Source organism: Chiloscyllium plagiosum, chromosome 16, assembly GCF_004010195.1.
Source record: "Chiloscyllium plagiosum isolate BGI_BamShark_2017 chromosome 16, ASM401019v2, whole genome shotgun sequence".
In the NCBI taxonomy this organism is placed as follows: domain Eukaryota; kingdom Metazoa; phylum Chordata; class Chondrichthyes; order Orectolobiformes; family Hemiscylliidae; genus Chiloscyllium; species Chiloscyllium plagiosum.
Window position 1 is genome coordinate 37,845,320 of NC_057725.1, and position 24,281 is coordinate 37,869,600.

At 38.2% G+C, this 24,281-nt stretch overlaps 1 protein-coding gene across 10 annotated transcripts in view; it reads right to left on the reverse strand.

The window, feature by feature from the left end:
* Nucleotides 1-2,434: 2,434 nt before the first annotated feature.
* Nucleotides 2,435-24,281, reverse strand: part of stk33 (serine/threonine kinase 33) — a 166,739-nt gene continuing 144,892 nt past the window's right edge. For 8 of the 10 annotated variants that reach the window (XM_043705842.1, XM_043705840.1, XM_043705843.1 and 5 more), the window contains 2 exons: nt 23,246-23,326; nt 2,435-3,644 (listed from right to left, as the gene is read on the reverse strand). In XM_043705842.1, the coding sequence (XP_043561777.1) occupies nt 3,432-3,644; nt 23,246-23,326 (294 nt within the window). In that variant the 3' untranslated portion in view covers nt 2,435-3,431. Of the gene's footprint in view, nt 3,645-23,245; nt 23,327-23,733; nt 23,971-24,281 lie in introns of those variants that run through there. The other 2 variants (XM_043705845.1, XM_043705849.1) reach the window with 2 other exon arrangements.

Below are 24,281 nucleotides of genomic sequence, written 5' to 3' on the forward strand. Positions count from 1 at the left end.
ACAAACAATAGGTCATTAGCAATGAAACACAGATTTGTAATTTCTGCCGTACATCAAACACGCAACAGAACTGAAAAGTTCAAGGTAAGAATGGACGAATGCTGCAAACTACATGTATCATAAACAAAAGCCAGCCAATTTTTGTACTACAGTTAAAATGGTAGGATTTGGTAATTTAGCCAAAAGCTTCGTATTCAAATAAAGGAAGGCAGACAGACTTGTACTTATGAAACACTTTTTACAACCATCAGAAGTCTCAAAACACTCAATAATCAATTGAGTTCACTTTGAAATGTCGCCAACACTGTAATATAGGAAAGGCAATGTCAATTTACACACAGGAAACTATCACGAATAGCGATGTGCTAATGATGAGATAATCTACTTTGAGGAGTTCATTGAATGAGAAATATTACCCACAACTCCAGGGATAACTCCACTGCCCTACTTTTGAAATAATGCCTTAGGATCTTTTACAGCCACCCCAGCAAGTGAATGCAGTCTCAATTCAATGTTTCATCTGAAAGACTGCACACCTCTGACCATGTAGCACTCCATTAGTGTTGCACTGCAGTTTCATGCTAGACTTATACATTCTTTTCTTATGGTAGGATCTGAACCCAGAACCTTGTGATTCAGGGGCCATGAATGCTACTAACTGAGCCACAGCTGGTGGACCCAGGTATTTCTGTTTTAAAGCTTGACTTCACAGTCAAGTACAGCTTTATGAAGATTTTTAAAATTCCCAGCTAAGAGACCTAAGGGGCAACTCTTTCACACAGAGGGTGGTACATGTATGGAATGAGCTGCCAGAGGAAGTGGTGGAGGCTGGTACAATTGCAACATTTAAAAAGCATTTGGATGGGGATATGAATAGGAAGGGTTTGAAGGGATATGGGCCGAGTGCTGACAGGTGGGACTAGATTGGGTTGGGATATCTGGTTGGCATGGACGGGTTGGACCGAAGGGTCTATTTCCATGCTGTACATCTCTATGAATCTATGTAAATTTAGCTAATGGTCATGCTCAAGATTTGAATATTTGTATTTGCATTGGCTGCCATGTTAAATATTTGCATACTTTCCAAAGAAAACACACATTTCATGATCATGATGCATTTGAATATCTAACATGTCCAGGGAAAGTAAGAAAAATCTTAATGAGACATTATTGAAACTTATAATAGAAAATAAAAGTCCGAATGTTACTGTTAAGAACAAGATGAAATTCAATGCCATACAGGGCATTAATTACATGTTTTAAAGAAAATATACAAATATCTTCACCAAATTCATTCTGGATGTTAGCTCTTAAAAAGGTTAACCTGTAAGTGAAAACTAGTAAACTAATCTTTACAAAAGATGCAATACAGTATCAGATAATAGCAATGTCATTAAAACCAGAATATCTACTCTTGGAATTGAAACTTTGCACATTGTTAACTTATTCCAAAACGAGAATGAACGTTGGGAGAAAGTGAGGTCTGCAGATGTGGGAGATCAGAGTTGAGAGTGTGGTGCTGGAAAAGCACAGCAAGTCAGGCGGCATCCGCGGAGCAGGAGAGTCAACGTTTGGGGCATAAGCTCTTCATCAAATCCTGTGAAAGACTAATGCCCAACATATTGATTCTCCTGCTCCTCAGATGCTACCTAACCTGCTGTGCTTTTCCAGCACCACACTCTCGACTAAGAATGAACATTGTTTTACAAAGCTAGAAGTTTCAAATCACAGTCACAACATGTAACTTTTTAGTACATAATATATTATTCTATAACTATTTTCAAGAGGACATGCCTATGCATATGTCTATTTTACAGGAATCTGTAAATTACTAATCTATTTGATGTAGTGGCGATAATTTTGATGATGGATACCCAAAACCACACTTGAATCACACAAATTCTATGTAACACTGTTTTTCATCAGCATATTTCACTCAATTACCTACTTACGTTTGGCAAAATGCTAAACTTCAAATGTCATCCATCACTTAAATTCGAATAACTGACATATTCTACAACATGTTTATTTGGGTAATTGTGCTCAACCATGTTTGTAATGGCAACTCAGTCAAATAAGATCTGAATAAGTGAAATGGCATGATGAAATCACACCAGAAACATGATCAGAAATGGAACCAGATGGACGACAGCGACTCAGTAACTTGAACATTAAATATTTGTAGGTTATGTAAAGACAATTTAACTTTATAGTTAACATTTTTATGGCACATCTGAGCTTCCGAAACCTTAAGACACGGATGTGTCAAAACTTTAATTAAGATGTCAATATTGTGCTATGGACACACTTATTTGTCCGCCATTTATAACATTTGGACTACTTTAAAAAATGGTTTTCAAAAGAATACTTTAGAAAGGAAAGCTTAAACGTCAAACCAGCTCAAGTAAAATTACTGAAAGATGAAAAAAAATCACATCCCTGCAAGTTTTCATTCAAAGGTGGTAATATTTATTTTCCAACTCAAAAGAAAACATCTGCTTTTAAAAGTCCCATATATGCTACAGAAAACTTAAGTCAAGAACTGATACTATTATCCTCTGACAGTTACTGAGATGGAATATCTGGATTCCTAGTACATGATGTCATGCTACAGTACAGCTTAGGCCAACTCAATATATTTTAACAGAACAGCAGAAAATGTTTATGCATATTTCAGATATAACCAGATTCAAGTTCACTGAAGTTAGCCATGTAAAGGACATTTTTACAGTAATACTTCTTGTGTAAATAAGTGGTAATATATATCTAATATATTTTACATGTACTAACCTCCTTTTGAGAACTCAATATTAAATTGATAAATTTACAATTTGTGGAAATAACACTACAATCACTCAATTTGCATGTTAAAAGTGGCAATGTTATCATAACTGTATGGGCAATTGTCTAAGGCTGAAAATGAATACATTTCTTCATACCTGGTTAACTAGTTGTATAGAGATGTCCTAATTTTCATTGCAGACTATTCATTGATTGGCTCTTTAAGGGTTACTGCAGCATTCAAGTAGCAACTATATAAATGAGCAATGACATTGAATCTAATGTGCAAATGCAGCAAATTATTCAATGTCAAATTCAGACACCTTAAATGTACTACTTCTGATTTTCAACAGTACTGGTAAAACTAAGCAAGATAAATTATGTCTTCCATCTGTACTGTATTAATAAATACTTTAAGAAAGCTAATTGGTGAACAGTTTCCTTGTTACATTCATTCCTCTTAAATTTTATATACTACAAAGTGAAATATATAAGTCAAAGATTTATAAAAAGTGTTTATGCACACATAGTGATCAGCAGCAAAGACAAGAGAGCCAAAGTCATCTTGTAACATTGCAATTCATGGTTGCTTTTTGAAGTGTTCGCATTTGGCATCATTTTGAAGTTTAGTGGTTTCGACGTTCCTTATCCTATGTGCTCTTCTTGGTTTTGGGAGCAGACTTATTTGTGTGTTTATATCCAGAGGCATCACCAATTGGGGTTATGGATCTACGTACCTCTGGCTTACCAGAGATAGAACCTGATCTGATTGATGGGATCAAGTGTGTGGGTGACCATGTTCGTTTATCTTGGAATGATGTTCGTGCCATGTTTAGTTTTGGAGAAGTCTTGCTCCCAGGAAGCTGAAATTAATCAAAATACAAGTGAAAGTTGACCATAAAATAATTTCAAAAAGTAAACAAGTTTCAAGTTCTACAATTATCTTGGGGTTAATGGCAATATTTTGTAAATTATAAGCTGCAAGTTAGAAATTTCAATATGAAGAGAATGGAAGGAAGAAATCTCCCATCTTTAAACACTTAAATTTAAGATTAGGTACTTTAAAGTAGTGCCTAATGCTCTTTCTAAATTAGGTTTTATGAAACTGAACTTATTGTGCATGCCAACCTCAAAAATAAGCAAAAACCATCCAACAGCTTCAAAACTAAAGCTGGCACAAGCCATCAACTTTGTGCACAGGCCTTGAGCACATGAGGGCAAGGAGTCAGAATGTCGGTGGAACACAGATTTACTTTAACCTAAGCTGCAGGTTTACCCAATATTGTATCAGTTTTATTACAATATACAAACATATACTTATCTATAGTAGTGCTTTAGAAAATTGGTTGAAGGTATAAGGATAATGTTCTATGGAAACATGAGCACATTTCCACCCCATGACACTGAATTTTAACTTATAATTGTTACAATTAGCACTTCAGCACACATTTGAAATAAGTACACTTTTAAAGTAGAAAGCATACCATTATTCAATCATGTTCCCTTTTTTGTTTCCATGCTCTTGCAGTTATACTTAGTGAGAATTGCCAAATAGGAATTGATGATTTCAAACCATACAACATTCACAATCTCAAAAAAGCAGTTACACCAAGCATTAAGGAAATAATAGCTGCCCCAGGTTTTCTGTACAGAATCTCTGTGCTGCTCCCTCAGATGCATATTCTACTCAATCGGGTTTGAAGGATTCTCCATTGGAAGGTCTCTGAGAAAAATCAAAGGAAGGTAGGTGGATATTTTTGTCTGATCAGGATCAGAAATAGAGGTATGAACTTTCCTAAAATAATTGTTAATTTGGGGAAGTTTGCAAGTTTTAAGAAGATTTATAGCTCAGGTTGAGGTTCTGGATGTTTCATGGATGTTTTCTTTTCATGAGCTCTAGCACGTTTTCTCACACAACTTAGGGCATTCACCTTATTAAGTATGCAACACACTTCCACTACACCATTTTTATGCTAACTTGAGCTCACCAGCTCATTTGTCAGAACCTTCTGGGTTTCCCACTGCCATCACAAGATTAAAAGCCCAACTATGCACCATTTCAAAAGCTGCAAGTCCAGATTAAGACTTCACAATTAAAGTGAGTGATAAACTGCCCAAGAGAGGCATGTTGCCTCCTGTTTTGCTGACTGGGAGCTGGAACTCCTAATAGACAGGAGGGTCATCCCCTTTCCTGAGGACCATCAGCCACTGCCAGCCTGGTCTGAAGTTGCCTCTTCAATTGATGCAAAGTCCATGGTCTGGGAGAGCGCCCAGCAATAGAAGAAGAAATTAATGACCTTCTGTGCTCCACAAGAAAAAGTGCCACAGTCCTCTTTGTTACCTCACATGCACTCTAACACTGCCACTGCAAACACCTCCTACCAAATGTCATGGTGTACCACTTCTACTGGTGTATGCAGAATTTTCTCTCAATCACACTCATCTAGCTCAACACTAAAAACTGTCAACACTTTCTGTCCTATGTGCTTCCTACTCACAACATTTAAAACATCTCACCATCTATCCCCTTGCTGCATCAACACCAAAAGCTGTACATCAGGGCATTGGTAGCTTGATGATGCAGTCAATCTGTTCCTTTGTCTATGTGCATGGAAAGCAGCCCACAATACTGCACAGAGTGCCAAGCAGTGCGATGGGGTGCCCAGCGTTCATCTACTCACCACATAAGAGGAGAGAATGCTTGTGGGAGAGGACAGTGACTGCTCATACTGTGATTCAGGTCTCAGTGATGCTCTCCCATTATCATTACTCTGAATATACTCTTAACATGCTCAATCTTCTAATCGTTTCTCAAAATTCATTTTCTCTGGTATTCTACAGGCATGAGTGGCATCTTTACAGTCTCAGCGCTAAAGTCAACTATATCATTAGACTTTATGTTCTCCTCCATCTCTGTGGAAAAAGCCACAGATCATCGAGAGGATGAAATGGCAAGGCTGTCTCCTTTACTGTGTAGCAGCTCAGGTACTGACACCTTAGTGTTACTTTAGCTAGGGTAGATTCAGGAGCACATTCTTGCCAGCTACCTCTTTACAGCTTGCCATGGGAGAAATGGGATGGAAATGTGTTGCTGGAAAAACGCAGCAGGTCAGGCAGCATCTAGGGAACAGGAGAATCGACGTTTCGGGCATTAGCCCTTCTTCAGGAAGCCCTTCTTCCTGAAGAAGGGCTAATGCCCGAAACGTCGATTCTCCTGTTCCCTAGATGCTGCCTGACCTGCTGCGTTTTTCCAGCAACACATTTCCATCTCTGATCTCCAGCATCTGCAGACCTCACTTTCTCCATGGGAGAAATGGCCCAGGTCACTAGTTGGAGGAGCGCTGGAGATCAGGCAACTGCTCAGCCACAGGCAAACCAGGACACCATGGCTTTGGCCATTAATAACTTTGTCAAAATGCACAACTGGTGCCCAAACAATGGATGAAGGTCAGAGGTGTCCACCAATGCCAACTATACTATGATCTCTGGATTGTACGTGTCTGGCTGTTTGCAGACAGGTTGGTAGATGACATGGATAGCCAAGTCCAATGGAATATTCATTGGGTGCCACAGGCGCACAAATGCCTGCACTCCATAACTTTAACCATTGGTGGTCAACACTAATGGAAAGGCAGCAGGGGAATGAGGGACTTTGACCCCAGTGCAGATGCCCTTTCCTCATAAGGTGACAAGGTGGTGCCACAGGCAAATACAGGCCTCCCCAGCGGTGCCCAGCCCCTTCAAACTCCCCACAGAAGTTCAAGCCAAGGTGGAGAGCTTGGATTTGGCCAGGACACTCTCAGCACATCTGCATCATCAAGCTACCAATGCCCTGATGATCATCCACCAAACGTCTAGGGCCAGAAGGATCCCTAACTGCAGGTCAAGCTCCCTTCCTACCCAGCTGTGAACCTTAGTCTGCACCCAAACATAGTGGGAGGGAAAGGAAAAGGAAAATCATGTGAGGGTACATAAGTGCCAAGGTGAAATGACACTGTAAAAAGAATATCAAATGTAAATATAAGTTCACTTTACATTGTCATCCGTATGATTCACTGTCATTTTAGTGCAGATACAAAAATAAATGTAGACACGCTAGCCAACCTTGGCATTACACAATGTTACAACTTGTGAAGAACAGCTATTTTTCTGTAGCACTCATATGAGCATAAACATTGTCACTGTCACAACATCGAAGTCCCAGGTGCCAACCCATGCCACATATTCACCCACCACCTTATTCCAGATGCGCTTGGAGTTGGAAGTAAACACACTTCAAACCACCTTCCTGCTTGCCAGTGAACTCTTGCGACCTTGAAACCTCATTTCTGACCTCACTGCTCTCAAACCTCCTGAACATTGTAACTGCAATTTAGGTTCCCATCCCCCTGCTGAATTTGTTTAAACCCTCCCAAACAGCATTAGCAAATTCCGCCCCCCCCAACCTCCCCCAGGATATTGGTACCCCTCAGGCTCAGGTGTAGACCATCCCATTTGTAGAGGTCCCACCTACCCCAAAATGAGCCCCAATTATCCAGGTATCCAAAATCCTTCGTCCTGCACCATCCTTGTAGCCATGTGTTCAACTGTGCTCCCTCCCTATTCCTCACCTTGCTAGCATGTGGCATGGGCAACAAACCAGAGATAACAACTCTGTTTGTTCTAGCACGAAGCTTGGAGTTCTGGCTTTTATGTTGGGAATTACTGCTGTCAAATTTCTGTTCACTGCTTGGGAAAATAGCAACCTATATATAAATGAGGCAAGATTAGGTATTAATTAGGAAGCCTAGCAAAACTGGAATCTTTGGATATCGGGGCAAATCCTCCATTGGTTGGCGTCATACCTGGTACATAGGAAGATGGCTGTGGTTTGGAGGTCAGTCATCTTAGCTCCAGGACATCTCTGTAGGAATTCCTTAAGGTAATGTCCTATGCCCAATCATCTTCAGCTGTTTCAACAGTATGATCTTCCATCTATCAAAGGTCAGAAGTGGGATGTTTGCTAATGATTGCGCAATGTTCAGCACCATTCACAACTCCTGAGATACTGAACCAATCCATGTTCAAATACAACAAGATCTGGACAATATCCAGGCTTGGACTGACAAGTAGCAAGTAACATTTCTGCCACACAATTGCCAGGCAATGGCCACCTCCAATAAGAGACAAATGTAAGCACCATCCCTTGACAGTCAATAGTGTTACCATTATTGAATCCCCCACTAGCAAGATCCTTGAGGTTACCACTGAAGAGAAATTCACCTAGATTTGCCACATAACCAGTGACTACAAAAGCAGGTCAGAAGCTAGGAATACCGTGGCAGGTAACTCACCTCCTGAATCCCCAAAGCCTGTCCAGCATTGACAAGGCACAAGGAGGAGTGTGACATAATACTCCAGACTTGCCTGAATGGCTGCAGTTCTAACATTACTTAAGAAGCTTGACATCATCCAGAATAAAGCTGCCCTCTTGATTGGCACCACATCCACAAACCTTCAGTCCCTCCACAACTGATGCTCAGTAGCTGCAGTGTATAGCTATCTACAAGAGGCACTGCAGAAATTCATCAAAGATCCTTAGATAGAATCTTCCAGACCCAAAAGCACTTCCATCTAGAAGGGCAACAGATATATTTGAACACCCTGAAAGCGCCCCTCCAAGCCAATCTCTATCCTGATTTGGAAATATATTGCTGTTTCTTCACTTTCATTGTATCAAAATCCTGGAACTCCCTCTCCACTGGCACTATGGATCTACCTACACCAAACAGACTGTAGTAGTTCAAGGTGGCAACTCACCACCACAAAGGCTGACTAAAAATGGTCAACAAATCTTGGCCTAGCTAGCAGTTAGCACATCCCTTGAATGAATTTTAAAAAGTCTCATTTCTAATATTGCCTGCCTCCATTTTTGTGCCACAAGTAATAGCTGCAATTAATGGTATCAATTTCTCGAACATTAGTAAAGTGATAGATAGAAGAGACTTTAACATTTTTTTTAAAAATCCTTTATTTTGAGCATATACATGCACATACTCAGCATGAAGAACATCAGAGGTGAGCATGCATAGTTTGCCCAATTATCAGTGGATTGTTGGTGTAAACAAATACTTCAATTCATTAAGTAAAATAAACTGTGGATGCTGGTGATGTAAAACAAAAATGAAGAGTGCTGGAGAAACTCAGCATGTCTGGTAACATCTGCAGTGAGAAAAACAGAATTAACAGATGCTGCGTGACCTGCTGAGTGTCTTCAGCACTTTGTGACTTTGATTAATTCATTAAATTTAAAGCCCATGTGCCACAATGGAATTTAGAAATGTCTCCCTGGGCTGCTGGATTATTGTTACAGTACCACTTGGTTTGCTTGTTTCTTATCATTTAAATACCTTGAACTTGCACTAATCTGAAAATTGAGTAAGTTTTATTTCTGTGTCGATTCCAAGTCATTTATATTTGGAGTGGCAATGGAAGTAAACAATAAACTGTGCACAGCAACAAAATCCTGTACAAATCACTGTTGGGGAGGCTTTGCAGTGCCTATATTTGCTTTATTTACCTTTCTGATATTTAATGCTTTGCTACATGGTGGACTTCATTGTTTGCGCTTTAGAATGTCAAAATCCTTGACTGAATACATTGCACCAAGAGTTTGTCAACAATAGGTATCATTTCATTCACAAACTTTAGTGAATAGCAAACCAAAATCCACATGGACTCTCTTGCAAAACAGTTGTCATCTTGGTCTTTCATTATCTAACATTCATTAAGGCCTTCTAATATTTTTGCATAACAGATGGCACTGCTCTATAGACACATGGGTGATCACAGTACATTTTCCTTAAAAGATTCGTGCTTTATCAGCTCCATTTAATCTTTTTAAAAATACGCTTACTTAAAGCAATTCTTGAAGGAAAACAGCAAGGATGTGAGTAATTCTGTTAGAAATTTTAAATACTCTTGTACAAAATTGATTTGGACCCAATTCCTCGTCTTCTTCAGCTGATCAGTGATCATCAGAGCTGAAATTTCTAAATCCCTTCTCCTGCGAAAACTCAACTTCTGATTTTGGGAAGCTTACTTTTGACCCATTCTATAAGCATTGGAAATAATTAATTAATTTAGATTACTTGTTAAGCATTGCTCACTTAATATTAAGACAATACATTTTGGGTGGAAAAATAAGGCACAATTTACATTCAATGAAAAGCTGTAGTGGATCAATACACACTTCTAATGACGCAAATATATTCTTAGAAAGTTCCAAGTGCAGGTTGTGATGAAAGCTTATAATACATTGAATTCTAAAGTAGAGGTGAATGGGGATTTGGTTTACAGTGTTGTAAATTCCTGACATCTGTTTGCTGAGCTGGGAATTTGTGTTGCAGACGTTTCGTCCCCTGTCTAGGTGACGTCGTCAGTGCTTGGGAGCCTCCTGTGAAGTGCTTCTGTGATGTTTCCTCCGGCATTTATAGTGGTTTGTCTCTGCTGCTTCCGGTTGTCAGTTACAGCTGTCCGCTGCAGTGGTCGGTATATTGACAGCCAGACTACTACGACCACTAGGACTCATAACAGCACACAAACCAACAGCCACTCTCAGACAACAACTCACCAGGACAAAGGACCCGAAACCCAGCATGAGCAAAACCAATGTAGTGTACAAAATCCCATGCAAGGACTGCACAAAACACTACATAGGACAAACAGGAAGACAGCTAACGATCCGTATCCATGAACACCAACTAGCCATGAAACATGACCAGCTATCCTTAGTAGCCACATACGCGGATGACAAGCAACATGAGTTTGACTGGGACAACACTACTATTATAGGACAAGCCAAACAGAGAACAGCCAGGGAATTCCTAGAGGCATGGCACTCATCCACAGATTCTATCAACAAACACATCGACCTGGACCCAATATATCGGCCACTGCAGCGGACAGCTGGAACTGACAACCGGAAGCGGCAGATACAAACCACTACAAATGCCGGAGGAAACATCACAGAAGCGCTTCACAGGAGGCTCCCAAGCAGTGAGGATGTCACCTAGGCAGGGGACGAAACATCTGCAACACAAATTCCCAGCTTGGCGAACAGAACCACAACAACGAGCACCTGAGCTACAAATCTTCTCACAAATGTTGAATTCCTGATGTCTGTTTAAGAAAGGGTGAGAATGTCATTTGGAACAGTGAGCTAAAGGCAGCCTTTCTGACAAAGCATGTGAATAAAGTTGAATGAATAGCATGGTACCCAGGGAGATAATTGCTTGGATGCTTACGAAGCAAAACTTTTGCAACCTAAAGAAAAGACAGTCGGCCAGGAGTCACAAGCGGGTTGAGTTTAGAAGATAAATCTATTCCAGCATAAAGATATTTTTTAGTTTCAAGAAATCTTCAGGCTATCAGAGCTGGAAAGAAATCTTAAGCTTTTTTAGGAACTCCACAGTAGCCAAAGTCAGAGAATGAGTGAGCATATATGCCTTGGGAAAGATATTAACTGAGAGAATCACATCGGGTAAATGTGCAAAAAGGCATTCAAAGGAAATGCTTGTGACCTTGTCTGTCGAGGAAGAAACCTTAAAATGAAGATGAGCGATACTTCACTGGAGCTGTGTGTCTGTGAAGGATATTGCTGGGAAAAAAAGATGAATCTTCCTCTTTTTCTATTTTTGATAGGGTTTTCATACTGTCTTATGTAGCATTATTTTTATTTTCCTCTTTTCTTCTATGCAATAAACTTATGTTAAAAGTACATTGACAGCTTCATGTGAATATGCTCACCATAGTAATTAAATTGCAAAAGTTGAACTATGGTATTTCAAAGCAGGTTTCACTCTAGAATGTGATTCATTCAATACTGCCATCAGCTGGGATCAGAACAAGTTTTTTAAAAACTTTCTTATAAACCATTTAAAAGCATGTCAGTTTTTAACATGAAGAGCATGGAATTAAACATCAGAAAACCCTTAAAACAATCTCTTTGTTAGATTATATTCAAAATGTTGTGCACAAGTTTGGGGAATGTATTTCGGAATTTTGGGACAAAGAGAGTGCACTATTTAGATTTACCTGGAAGATGGCACGATTGGGAGCAAGCTATGAGAAACAAAAAGTTTGAGATACTTGGATAATTCTCACTTGATTTAATAGACCTTTAAAATTATTAATGAATTTGATACCCTATAGAAAAAAAACTATTAGTTCTAGTTGGAGAGGTAATGATGAGAGATGATCAATTTGAAATTACTGAGAGACACAATGGAGGTTAATAAACTGTTTACTTCAAAGATTGTCAAAACGTTGATTGTTTTGCTGCAAAAGGTGGCTGAAGCAGAAATAATTATATTTAAAAGAATCGGTTAAAACTTTGAGAGTGGTGATAATGCAAGGATATGGAGACAGATCCAACATTGAAATTAATTTTGTATTTATTTTAACAAAGACTCAGCACAAACATAATAATGCAAATGTCCCCTCTTTGTTGACTGTTAAAAGCTTCCACACTACAATTTCAGCCCACAGGTTCTTAAATCCCAGAAGAATTCTGGAGCACAGCTGTAATTGATGAGAAACATTACCTCCAGTTCTCCCTTCACAGATGCTACCAAACCTAAGTATTTACAGCATGCTCCTGTTATGAAGTTGAAGGCGTGTACTGTACCTTTAAGGTAGAGTGAATGCTGTTCTGCGCAGACAGCTTATAAGAGCAGTCTCAGTGTACTGGAAAATTAAAATATGTAACATTTGACTGTGAAATAGATACCTGAGTTGGTATGTGAATTTAACCAGTTTAAATTATGTCCCAGGATACTCAAATCCAACTGAATTTGAATTATTGTTTTGCCAATATCAAACCAATGAGACAATCTGATGTTGGGGATTTAAAAAAAGGGGCAGATATTTTATAAATCAGACAAAGCAATTGCCATCGAGAGAGACCCAAAACATTGAAACACTCTCCCTATCAAAGGTTGTTTTTCATATAAAACACCTTCACAGTAAAAGAAAGACGACTGAGAGAGATCCTCAGCCAGAAGAAGAAAGACACCAAAGATGACAGCCGCTTTATGGTTTTGAAATTAAGTTGATGTAATTTTAAAAGTGTTTCATTGGATCAGTATACTGTTATAGAGTTGGAGGCAGGTAATAAGCAGTTAAGAGAAAGGGGAGCTTAGAGTTGTGAATAGTTGTTGTTTAATGTTCATTTTTAAAGTTAAAGAATATATTTTCTTTAAAGAGTGGAATTTGGGAGTTCTCTGTCACTCATATTTTAACAGATTATGAGGCAATGTCAGCTTTTCTGGATGTTTAGTTGAATTAATAGAGGGATTCACCGCTGTGTTGTAACACAGTTTCAGTTCCTAAATTTTAAGTGGATTCCCAGTTTTTTTTCAAAATGGGAAGTTATACTTTCTATAGTTTGGTTTGCAAAATTAGTCTGAGCAAATCCACAACATCCAATCAAGTCTTTATAAGTAGATTGTTTAACAAGCTGGAGTTATTTGACCTGTTTTTCAAATAGTTTGCTTAACAAGGGTTGTGGGACAGCAAGTGTTAGATCTTAATATGATCACAATACTATTACTTCAATTTCAAGTGTTCATAATGATCAAGACAAGAGGTAATCAAGGAAAACTTGCAGTTTGGCTCATCTTCACTCTATGAATTACTTCCCTGATGTTGAGGACATCATCCTAGCTTCCTTGAAATCTGATTGGATTGGCAAATCCATCACTACAAGAAATATATTTTCACTGTAAATGAAACTTATTTATTCTTTTTTTAAAGAAGCCTGATTTTTAATACAATAGTGACTGGTGCTTTCCTCAGTTTCCTTTTTGCAGTAATATTAAATGTGCAAAACCAAATAAAGAAACGTCTTTTACATTTGTCATGTTACAGCTTTTCAAAACGTTTGGGGTCCAAACTGTTCCAAGTATGGCACTGCACTATGAAAGAATAATTTACATTTATAATTCAGTATTTGTTCCAAAATAATAACTATATGTATCTGCAAAGTTCTGATATTCACTTTAGCAGTGTTCCTTTTAAACTTATTTCTGAATAAACCCATTTCTGGGCATTCATCCCAAAATCTCTTAGTGTAGCATTGTCTCACTTTTCAGTAACAGATTTTTATTTATAACCACATACAGCATTCATGGTTACGAAGAATGTATGCTCCTGCCGAGTAATAGTCCCAGTTGATATAAGTCTTCAACACAAAACTGTGCATAATTGGTACTAATCAGGAATACGACTCAAGAGACCTAAAAGACAGTGGGTGTTATAAATGATGACAGAGAGCAATATTGCTCTGATACCTTAGAAGGATTGATTTCTGTAGTTGAGGTCACATCATACTGTTGCACAGAATAACAGGAAATCTTTCTGCAGTTATAAGACATAAAACTAATTTAGAACAGCTTGATAGTAAAGTGAGGTCACAAAATATATTCAAAACCTTCCTTTATTAAATAAGCACAAAATTACATAAAATAAAAAATATTGACAAATAGTGCTGCATGTTGTACAGTTATACTATCCAGCTGATAGAACTTTCATTCTCCTAATAATTTGCAATAAATGCAAACATTAAAAGTATGCTAACAGACAAAACGTATGTGACATTTCATGTGTAATGCTATATGATTACACACTGGTGTGTAGCATAAAATATTGAAGCGGACAATTGAGATACTTTGCTTTAATCTCAAGTTAAACTTTTTAAAAAACTACAGCAAATTTCCTTTTCCCAAAAATAATGGAGATCAGGTGTGTAACAAGTGCACAGATTAAATGGAATTGGAAGAAAAAACACTAAGTGCTTTTTCTTTGGAATGCAGTTTAGAACTCTTCCACATTTAACTTGTGTTCTTGCCTCAGAAAACTCTTAATAAAATTTAAAAATATTTTAGAAAATACCTATTTGTCAAGATTAATGTTGGTTCTCTTACTTTCTCGTGAGTTTCCATTTTGAAATGAAAGAAAGGGAAGCCTAGAGTGAAGGAGCTCTTGAAATCGATGCTTTCATTGCAGAAGTCTGACAGTGTCTTTTCAAGGCAGTGTTAAGTTTAACATTTCTTATATATTTATGAAAGTTATCTTTTCCCAATCTTTTCCCACAAATTTAGGGTTTTTAAAAAAGGGATTTAAATTAAGATGGTATATAAACTCCTCCAAACACAGAATTTAATGATTATAGTGAAAACCATGTATGGAGGGTCAGCAGATTCTAGACTATGTGCGGAACTTGTGGAGACTTAATGGAAAAATACAACTGCTTTAGCTTTCTCATCAGAACTTTGCCACTTATGGCAGTGTTGTCCAAAATATTAGTCATTATTAGGACATGGTTATTTGGGAACTTAGATGTAAGTAAATGTATTTTTGATCAATAAAGAAAGAGGTTTGGACATTGCTGTCAGATGTGCGATGTTGATACTCTCATCTGTATGGTGTATGAATATATATTTTCATTTTAACTGGTATGTAAATATATAAATGATGAATAACTGCACTGTGCATGTAGTGTCTTCTTACAAAATTTTTGTATCTGACTAAAATAATGCCACCCTAACTACATCTGTGACTAATCAGTAACTTCTATTGAACAACAGCAAAATACATCAATGGCACCATGACTAACTTGCCATTAAGGAGCAATATTGTCAGTGATCACCACCATCTTCAGCTGTTCTATCTATACTTAATTGCTGGTTAGCACTATGATGTCAGATGACATTCTGGTCACAGACAGGTACACAACTGAGAAGTTGGTAAAGGTTACTTTTGAATGGAATTACTTTCCTAGATTTCTTAAAAATACAGCATGCAATCTTCTTACGTACATTGAAGGTGCAGCAGACAGCATTAAACCTGGGGTATAGGTAAAAGTTCAAATTCTGTAGATGACAAAACTTGGAAAATTGTAAATTCTGAAGAGGACAATATGGAAATCAAAAGGACATTGACAAGTTGATGGAGTGGGTGGAAAAGTAGCAGATGAAGTGTGAGGTGAAAAACTTTGGTACAACATACATGGAGAAACAATAGAAATAAATGGTATTATTCTAAAGTAGATGCAGAAGTAGACAGACATGGATATCAATGTACATAAATCACTAAAGGGCAGTCAAAAGAATTGGCAATGTAAGTTACCTAACTGACATCCCAGATCACTATAAAATGCTATGTCACATCAATATATTGAAGAATTATCACCATTAGGAGATAGATAAGCAAGTACATGTCTTTCATATGTTAAGGAAAATGGAGGATAAAAAGGATTTTGAGGGTGAGGTAGGAGAAAGCCTGAACAATTCCCAAATTGAACCATCTCCTATCTCGTAAGTTAACACTTAAGTGTTAAGGAAGTAAGACACCATACTTTCCTATTTAGAGGCATAAAAACAAAAATAGTTAACTAGGTTATTCACTGAATTTGAAGAAATCTACATGCGTAAGCCAAGGTGTAAACATTAGTCATAAAAATGTGGAAGTAGGAGAATCCTCTTCTATCAAACAGTATCCTTATCAGTTGGTTACTGAGAAACAGACTCACATGAAATCAAAATTCTACCACTTGTTGAAAACCAGCTAACTGAATCTAGTAAAATTAGTTTGCTATTAGTGTTAGTATCTAAGCCTGATGATTCAACCATGTTCTGCATTGACTATGGAAAGATCAATGGAGTAGCAAAGGTAGACCCCTACCTAATTCTTCACTTGGAAAACTGTACTGATAGGATTGGTGGTGCCAGATATCGTAAAATAGATTTCTTAAAGAAACACAGGCAACTTAATTTAACTAGAGCTGAAGAAATATTTGAATTTATCTATTCTAATGCTGATTAATACAAATCAGCTAAAACATGCTCCAGGAAATTTCCAGCAACTGATAAACTAAGTTATGGCCAATGTTACCATCTGTGTAATTTACTTTGGTGCTAAATATTGCCAAAAGTGAACTTGCAAAGGCATGAGTAACCTAATTAGAGTGATTGATAGGTCAAGGATAAGTGTTGTGAAGAACAGCAAACATGCAATCATTAATGAAATTCCTGCTCTTAAAACTAATGGAAAATAATGAGTATTTTGAGGATGCATGGGTTTTATTGCATGCTTTCGCCAAATTTTAGCATTAAAACTACTCATGTGTCAGACTTGCTCCAAATAAAAACCAAGGTAACATAGTCAAAGGAGTGTCAGAAATCTTTTGAGAAATTGAAAACCATTTTGGTTACTAAACCAATGCTGGATGTGCCAACATTCATGAAGATCTGCAAGATAGCAACTCATGCTAATAATTTGGAAATTGGTGCGGATCTGTTGCCAATCAACAGGCCAGGTATAGAGAAACCAGCAAACTCCTTTTCCAGAAAACAAAATCAAAACCAAACGACATGCTTTGTCAAGGGGAGAAACAACATCTGGCATTGCTACAAATTCTTATTTTGAAGTTTATAATTGGAGAGACATTGGTATGGACTGATAACAATATTTGTGGAAAAATTTTAAAAATAACAAAATGTCAGACTCTTTTGAAAGCTTGTTATTACAGACTTTTCTTTCAAGGTTGTTCACATTTTGGGGGAAAACATTGAAATGATACTGTCAACATTCCTGTCCACTTTGTTTGAATTATCTGTATGTAAAGAAGTTATCAGAGATAATTGTGTAGGTTACGTGAAAAAAAAACTCGAAGTGACACCCAGAACAGAAAATACCTGCATTTTGACCATTTGATTGCAGGTGAAGAACTATGAAAATCTCTTTTGCATAGAAGAATGCAGGGCAGCTGAAAGAGGGGTTAACCTAGATGTAGTTGATTTCACATGTCAGAGAACGGGTGCAAATGAATGTGTAAAGATGGTACAAGACAGACAAGTGTGGCATATCATGACAGAAAATCTCCTAGCTGGAGTAATTACAAGACATAGAGTTATATTAAAGTGGAGAATGGTTATCCATTTCCCATTGTAAGGCTTTGAGTGCTCACAGTGAATGAGAAGGCAATTTGGCTTTCTATATTTAATATTGCTTGAAGGACTAAAGATTACAAAGATTTACAAAGGAATTCATTTCAAGTTTTGTGGACCTGAAGTAGTTCCTTTAAAAGAGGTAATTGTAAGTTCACTGAAAGTGCTAGAGACCTTTGAATCATGCTTTCAATACATTAATTTGTAAAAACAGTAAATACTAACACCTCAATTGCTGGTTGATATATGCAGATTTGGCAAGCTTGTTGGCCCACTGTTTCACACTTGGTTGTCATGTTCCAAGGTAGAACTAACATTATGGGTCCAATACACCTTCTTCAGGTCAACAAGGATTTGAACAAAGGTCACTGGACCCAAAATGTTAACTCTCCTTTTTCTGCACAGATGCTACTACACCTGCTGAGTTTCTCCAGCAAGTTTGTTTTTTGTTTCAGATTTCCAGCATCCGCAGTTAGAATCAGAGTTATACAGCATAGAAACAGACCTTTCAGTTGAACCAGTCCACACAGACCATGTTCCCAAACCAACTAGTCCCACCTGTCCTGCGATTTAGCCCATTGTGTATATGCCAGTCAACAAAAATCTGGTAATGCTAATTGCATTTTCTACCTCTTGGCCCAAAGCTGTGGAAGTGCAACAAGATATTAAATACCGTTTGAGAATTTCTGACTCAGCCACTTTTTAGGTGAAAAATCTGAGGGAATTAAAAGTGCACTGGCAGCATGGATGCAGAATTGACTAAGTGATAGGAAGTGGATATCATAGGCAAACAGTTGTTTTACAAACTGGCAACAAGTCCACAACAATATTCCCCATGGTTACTACACTACACTACACTTTTTAATTTCTTTAATACTTGGACATGCAGTAGGGATATCATTTCAAATCTGCAGATAACAAACAACTTGGAAATTTAGTTACTAGTGAGGATGATAATTGAAGACTTCATAAATTCTATGAATGACTACAATAAAAAAGAGCAATGGAGGAATATCAATGACAGCAGCTGTACTACAGCTCATCAGAATCCGGTAACCCCAACGGTCCTCTTACCTGTACTTAACCAAGAATGGGAGCTTGCATATGATTCACTTTTAAAAGACACTGTTACATGATGATGCCAAATGCTACAAGTAGGACTGTAGCAAAATTTCACTCAAAAGTACTTTAAATGACTGCTAAGGTCACAACCATGTTTTAATTTCACAATTTTGGATCATTTCTGACTGTTTTTAGAACATTTATACAAATTATTTTCACCCAGCAGCAGGCAATCATACACATAAATGCTTTCTTTCATGGGAGTAAACACATGATTTTATCTTCTGGTAGCAAATGTTACCTATACAGGGGAACCTCGATATCCGAATATCAATTATCCGAAAATCAGATTATCCGAAGGAGATCTTGAGGTCCCTATAGAAACATTACGTCGAAGACGTGTTTCCAACAGTGATTGCGTCTTTTGTTTACAATGATTAAACAGGAACCCTCTCTAAATGACTGGCCTCCCGCCCTCTCTCTCTCTCTCCCCACACTTTCCCTGGAGTTCTACAGAGGGGTATACCCTAACCCCCACCCCCTCTTCCCAGGAATAATCTCTCCAACATTGTCCTGTGCAGGGCAAACGTGGAACCTGTCAAAAATTTGCAGTAAAAAGTTGTGGCTGTGTCTGTGTCTGTGCGCTATTTGGAGACTGACCCCAGAAAGGCAGCTGCAGCAGCAGTCTTATTGTTGGTGTGCAGTCCAGATGCCCTGGAGAGGGGCCGGGGGACTGTTTTGTGGGCGGGGGCTCGCATGCTTTGTGCTGGCGGGCAGGGGTGGTATTGGACCGGGTTGAGAGGTGGGTTTGGACGAGTTTGGGGGCGGTGTTGGATGGGGCAGTAGGGGAGGTGGGGTTGGACCGGAGGATGGGTGGGGGCGCGATGTCATGCAATGTGTGTTGCTGCAGTCTCCTGAACGGTGAGCAGACTTTAAAACTCCGAGCCCCAGAGGAAAGGCATTCAATTGATTTTCCGAATAATTGTTATCTGAATGAAATAGTGACTGCCCATCTCGTTCAGTTAATCAAGTTTCCACTGTATTCTATAATCCGATCCTCCGATGACTCAGGTATCAAGGCTTTTCCTTGCAGTGTTGCCAAGTTGGTGCATGGTGGCACAGTGGTTAGCACTGCTGCCTCACAGTGCCAGAGACCTGGGTTCAAATCCCACCTTGGGCAACTGTCTGTGTGGAGTTTGGATATTGGCATGGGCTGAACATTTTAAAATGTATTTAGTCACTCACTCATGGGACATGTGTCACTGCTGCCAGCATTTATTGTTCATCCCTAGTTGCCATTGAGAGAGTATTGGTTAGCTACCTTCTTGAACCACTGCAGTTCCTGTACTATAGATTGACCCACAATGCCCTCAGAGATGGAATTTCAGGATTTTGACCCAGCACCAGTGAATGAGCAGCATTATAGTTCTAACTCATGAGGGTTTATAGTTCTAACTCATGAGGGTGAGTGGTTTAAAGGGAAAATTGCGGGTAGAGATTTTTTTGACTAGATTACAGTGTGGAAACAAGCCCTTCGACCCAACACGTCCACACCGACCCTCCAAAGAGCAACCCACCCAGACCCATTCCCCTACATTTACCCCTTCACCTAACACTACGGGCTATTTAGCATGGCCAATTCACCTAATCTGCACATCTTTGGACTTTGGGAGGAAACCGGAGCACCTGGAGGAAACCACGCAGACACGGGGAGAATGTGTAAACTCCACACAGACAGTTGTCCGAGGCGGGAATTAAACCTGGGTTTCTGGCGCTGTGAGACAGCAGTGCTAACCACTGAGCCACCATGTTCCCGTGTACCTATTGCTCTCATCCTTTTAGGTTGAAGTGGTCATGGGTTTGGAAGGTTCTGTCTAAGGAGCTTTAGTGATTTCTGCAGTGCATCTTCTAGATAGGACACGGTGCTCCTATTGAGCATTAGTGGTGGAGGGAGTGGATGTCTGTGATTTTGGTGCCAATCAAGTGGCTGTTTTGTCTTGGACAGTGTCAAGCTTCTTGAGTATTGTTGGATCTGACCTCATTCAGGCAAGTGGGGAATATTCCATTGCATTCATGACTTGTGCCATGGAGATGGTAGACAGGCTTTCGAGTGTCAGGCACTGAGTTCTGTGTTAACACGCAGAAGACAGAGTCAGGACTAAAGGGTCTTTTTCAGATTGGAAAGATGTAATCAGTAATCAGTAGAGTGTCACAACATCGGTCTAAGGGTTTCAATTATTTACTATCCATATTAGTAACTTGGAGGAGGGGTAGATTGCACTGTATCCAAAACAAATACAAAAATAAAGTGGACGTCATGTTATGAAAAGGACATCGGAAATACGCCAGGGGAGATGGATTGGTTGAATGATTGGGTAAAAACATGGCAGACGGAGTTTAATGTACAAAAAGATGTGTTGTCATGCAATTTGGTAGAAAGAATCAAGAGGGAGACTATTATTTAAATGGGAAAGACGTAGAGGGACATGACTGTTCTTGTGCATGAAACACAAGATGCCATGCAGGTGCAGTAATTTTGGCTTTATTGTTATGGTGCGGTGGAGGTGGTAGGGGGAGTTTTGTTACAACTGCGTGGGGTGTTGGTGAGGCTGCACCTGAAGTGCTAGGTATAATTTTGATCCCTTTGTTTAAAAAAGAGACTGTTCAAAAGAGATTCACTAGGCTGATTCCTAGGATGGAGTTGACTTCTCAAGGATGACTAAACAAATCATGTGCTTATTCATTAGCGTTAAGAAAAATTAGAGGTGATCTTATTGGAACACACAAGATTCCAACTGGACTTGACAGGGTTGATGTTGAGATGATGTTTCTACTAGTTGGGGGAATCTTGAACAAAGGGACATAGTTACAAAATAAAAGGACACCCATTTAAAACTGAACATTTTTAAGGGATTTCTTCTCCTAGAGGGTAGTGAATGTCTGGAATTATCTAGCTCAGAGAGCTGTGGAGCGGGTAGATAGATTTTTGATGGGAATTGATGGCTATGCTGATCCGGCACAAATAAAGAAGTTGAGACCTGAGGCAGATCAGCCAGGATCTTATTGATTCAGAGGTTAGACTTGAGGGGCCAAATGCCAATTCCTGCTCGTATGTTCTTATGATGTTGTGTGAAAACATTTAGAGACTAGAACGTTTCTGCAGAACAACTCTAGTTCATCAAGAACACATTCTAACTCCCAGTTTCAAAGTTGCATCTGATCAGTAATCAAGAGCATGCCCTTACTTATTCACGAGCTTCATCTACAACATAAATAACTTACGATCACATAACATATATTACAACCCAGGAATGTTCCAAGCACCTTTGTATCCAATTATAATCACAGAGTCATAGAGATATAGAGATATACAGCACGGAAACAGACCCCTCGGTCCAACTCGTCCGTGCCGACCAGATATCCCAACCTAATCTTGTCCCATTCTTTTTTGCAGTAGAATAAGAATTCCAAAGCTCTTTGTAGAATTATATCACAATATTTGTTAACTCGCAATGGGGAGAAAACAAGCATTTAGTTTAATGCTTTATTCAAAAGTACAATTCTAAAGGTACTCTTAGCATAACACTGAAGTATTGGTCTAAGTCGTGTGCTCAAAACTATGGAATTAAATTTGAACCCACAATCTTCTGATTCAAAAGTAAATGTGAGCTAAGACAGAGTTTTGTAAACCCCTTTCATATAGATCCTATTGATTTGCATTGTTGGTATTTAACTTACCTGTTTGGTGCAAGTCTGTTTTATTAGGTTAACAGATGTTTTTTAGTAATCAAATATTACATGTGTCACCCAGACTATACTGGTTCTTTTATCTTTTGAACCTTATTGCAACATAATGCACATTATTAAAATGCTATTGTCAAGGGCGATGTTCTGAATCTGGGAAATAGCCAAAAATACTCCATATCCCAGGACAGTATAACATGCCTGGCACAGCAGAAAAGTATTAACTGCATTGCTTTCATAGTTAGCAATCACCACTAGTAAAATATATCAATAATTTACAAAAATGAAGTTAAGGTACATTAGCATCACTCTTAATCTTCACTATTCTTTAAACAAATTAACAAGATCAATGTTACCTTTTGCTGCCAAAATTTTAGTTCCAGAAGCCAAGCAAAGATGGAATAATATTTTACAAATCCAACAGCACTTAAAGTAGTAGTTTTGTTTATGTCTAAAATTCTTGAAGTTACCAAGATTAACAATTTGTAACAGAAGGCCCATTGTTTTGCTATAAATATATATACAACCTAGATAGTAAATAGACATTTATTGTGATGAAATGCCAATTTCATTGGACTAAACAGTTTGATTCTGATTATTTACCAATTGATTTTCAATTAACTCTTTCATTACAAATGTGATTTTTTTTTATTATCTCTTTTGGCACTCACATTGCTGCTGAATTTGGTGGTTTTCTTCACAGGAAGTGATCCATCAACAGAAAAACTTGCAATGGTATTCTTCTTTGTGCTCTGAAAATTACATTTTTAATATAGCTCTCATTAGCAATTTGAGTTATTCATATACCAATGTTTTCTGTTTTAGAATTAGGTTCAGGTAAGTAATTGAAATAAGATTTGTCCCCCATATAAGTGTCAGAATCAGGTCAAACTGAATTAAGAAGAAACATGAAGGAAGATTCAATGGCTAAAACATTGCCAAAGCTAACAATTAGAACAGGTTAACCATCTTCAAAAAGATAAAATTGCACACAACTATTTGTAAATGCTTTCCACTGAAACAAAACCAATCTCCCCATTGTGGAAACAACTTTGAATTGTAAAATTCTGCTCCTGCTCCAATACCACAAATAACTCCTAAATAGAGTCATAGAGATGTATATGAAAAAAAAAGATAGGATGAACAAATAGCATATTTAATTAGAACCTGTTACAAGCTGCAAAGTACTTATGTGGAATATCAGTGTAATTCATTCATGTAAGAGAACTTGCACTTAATCAGTCTCATTTGACTAATTTTATTGCATTCAATCCCAGCCCTACACAGAGAGAAAAACTATTGAGATCATTTGTCTGCTCAATCAATTTTCTTATGGGATAGTTTTACTGTGGTTTGTTGGATTCAAAGTTGTGCACTGATTCTCAAGCAGCACCACCTAGACAAAAAGAAAATCATCGCTTAGGCACGGCACAAAGAAAACAGCCCATTACAGAATCTTCTATATTTTGTTCCAATAATGTTAACTAGACAAGAATCAGGTAGGTTCCACCATAGACAGGTTATCCTCCTCATCACATTTTCTTCTCTAATCTCCACTATGGTGATGTTCAACAGTAAAATGGCACGAAGAAAAAAATCCTGTCACTCCTTTCAAAAAAAGGAAAATAGCCAAGTGGTAAAGACAAGAGCAAATTCTGGTTTCATATTGCACCTCATCACATCTCTTAGGAATGTTGCAATATACAG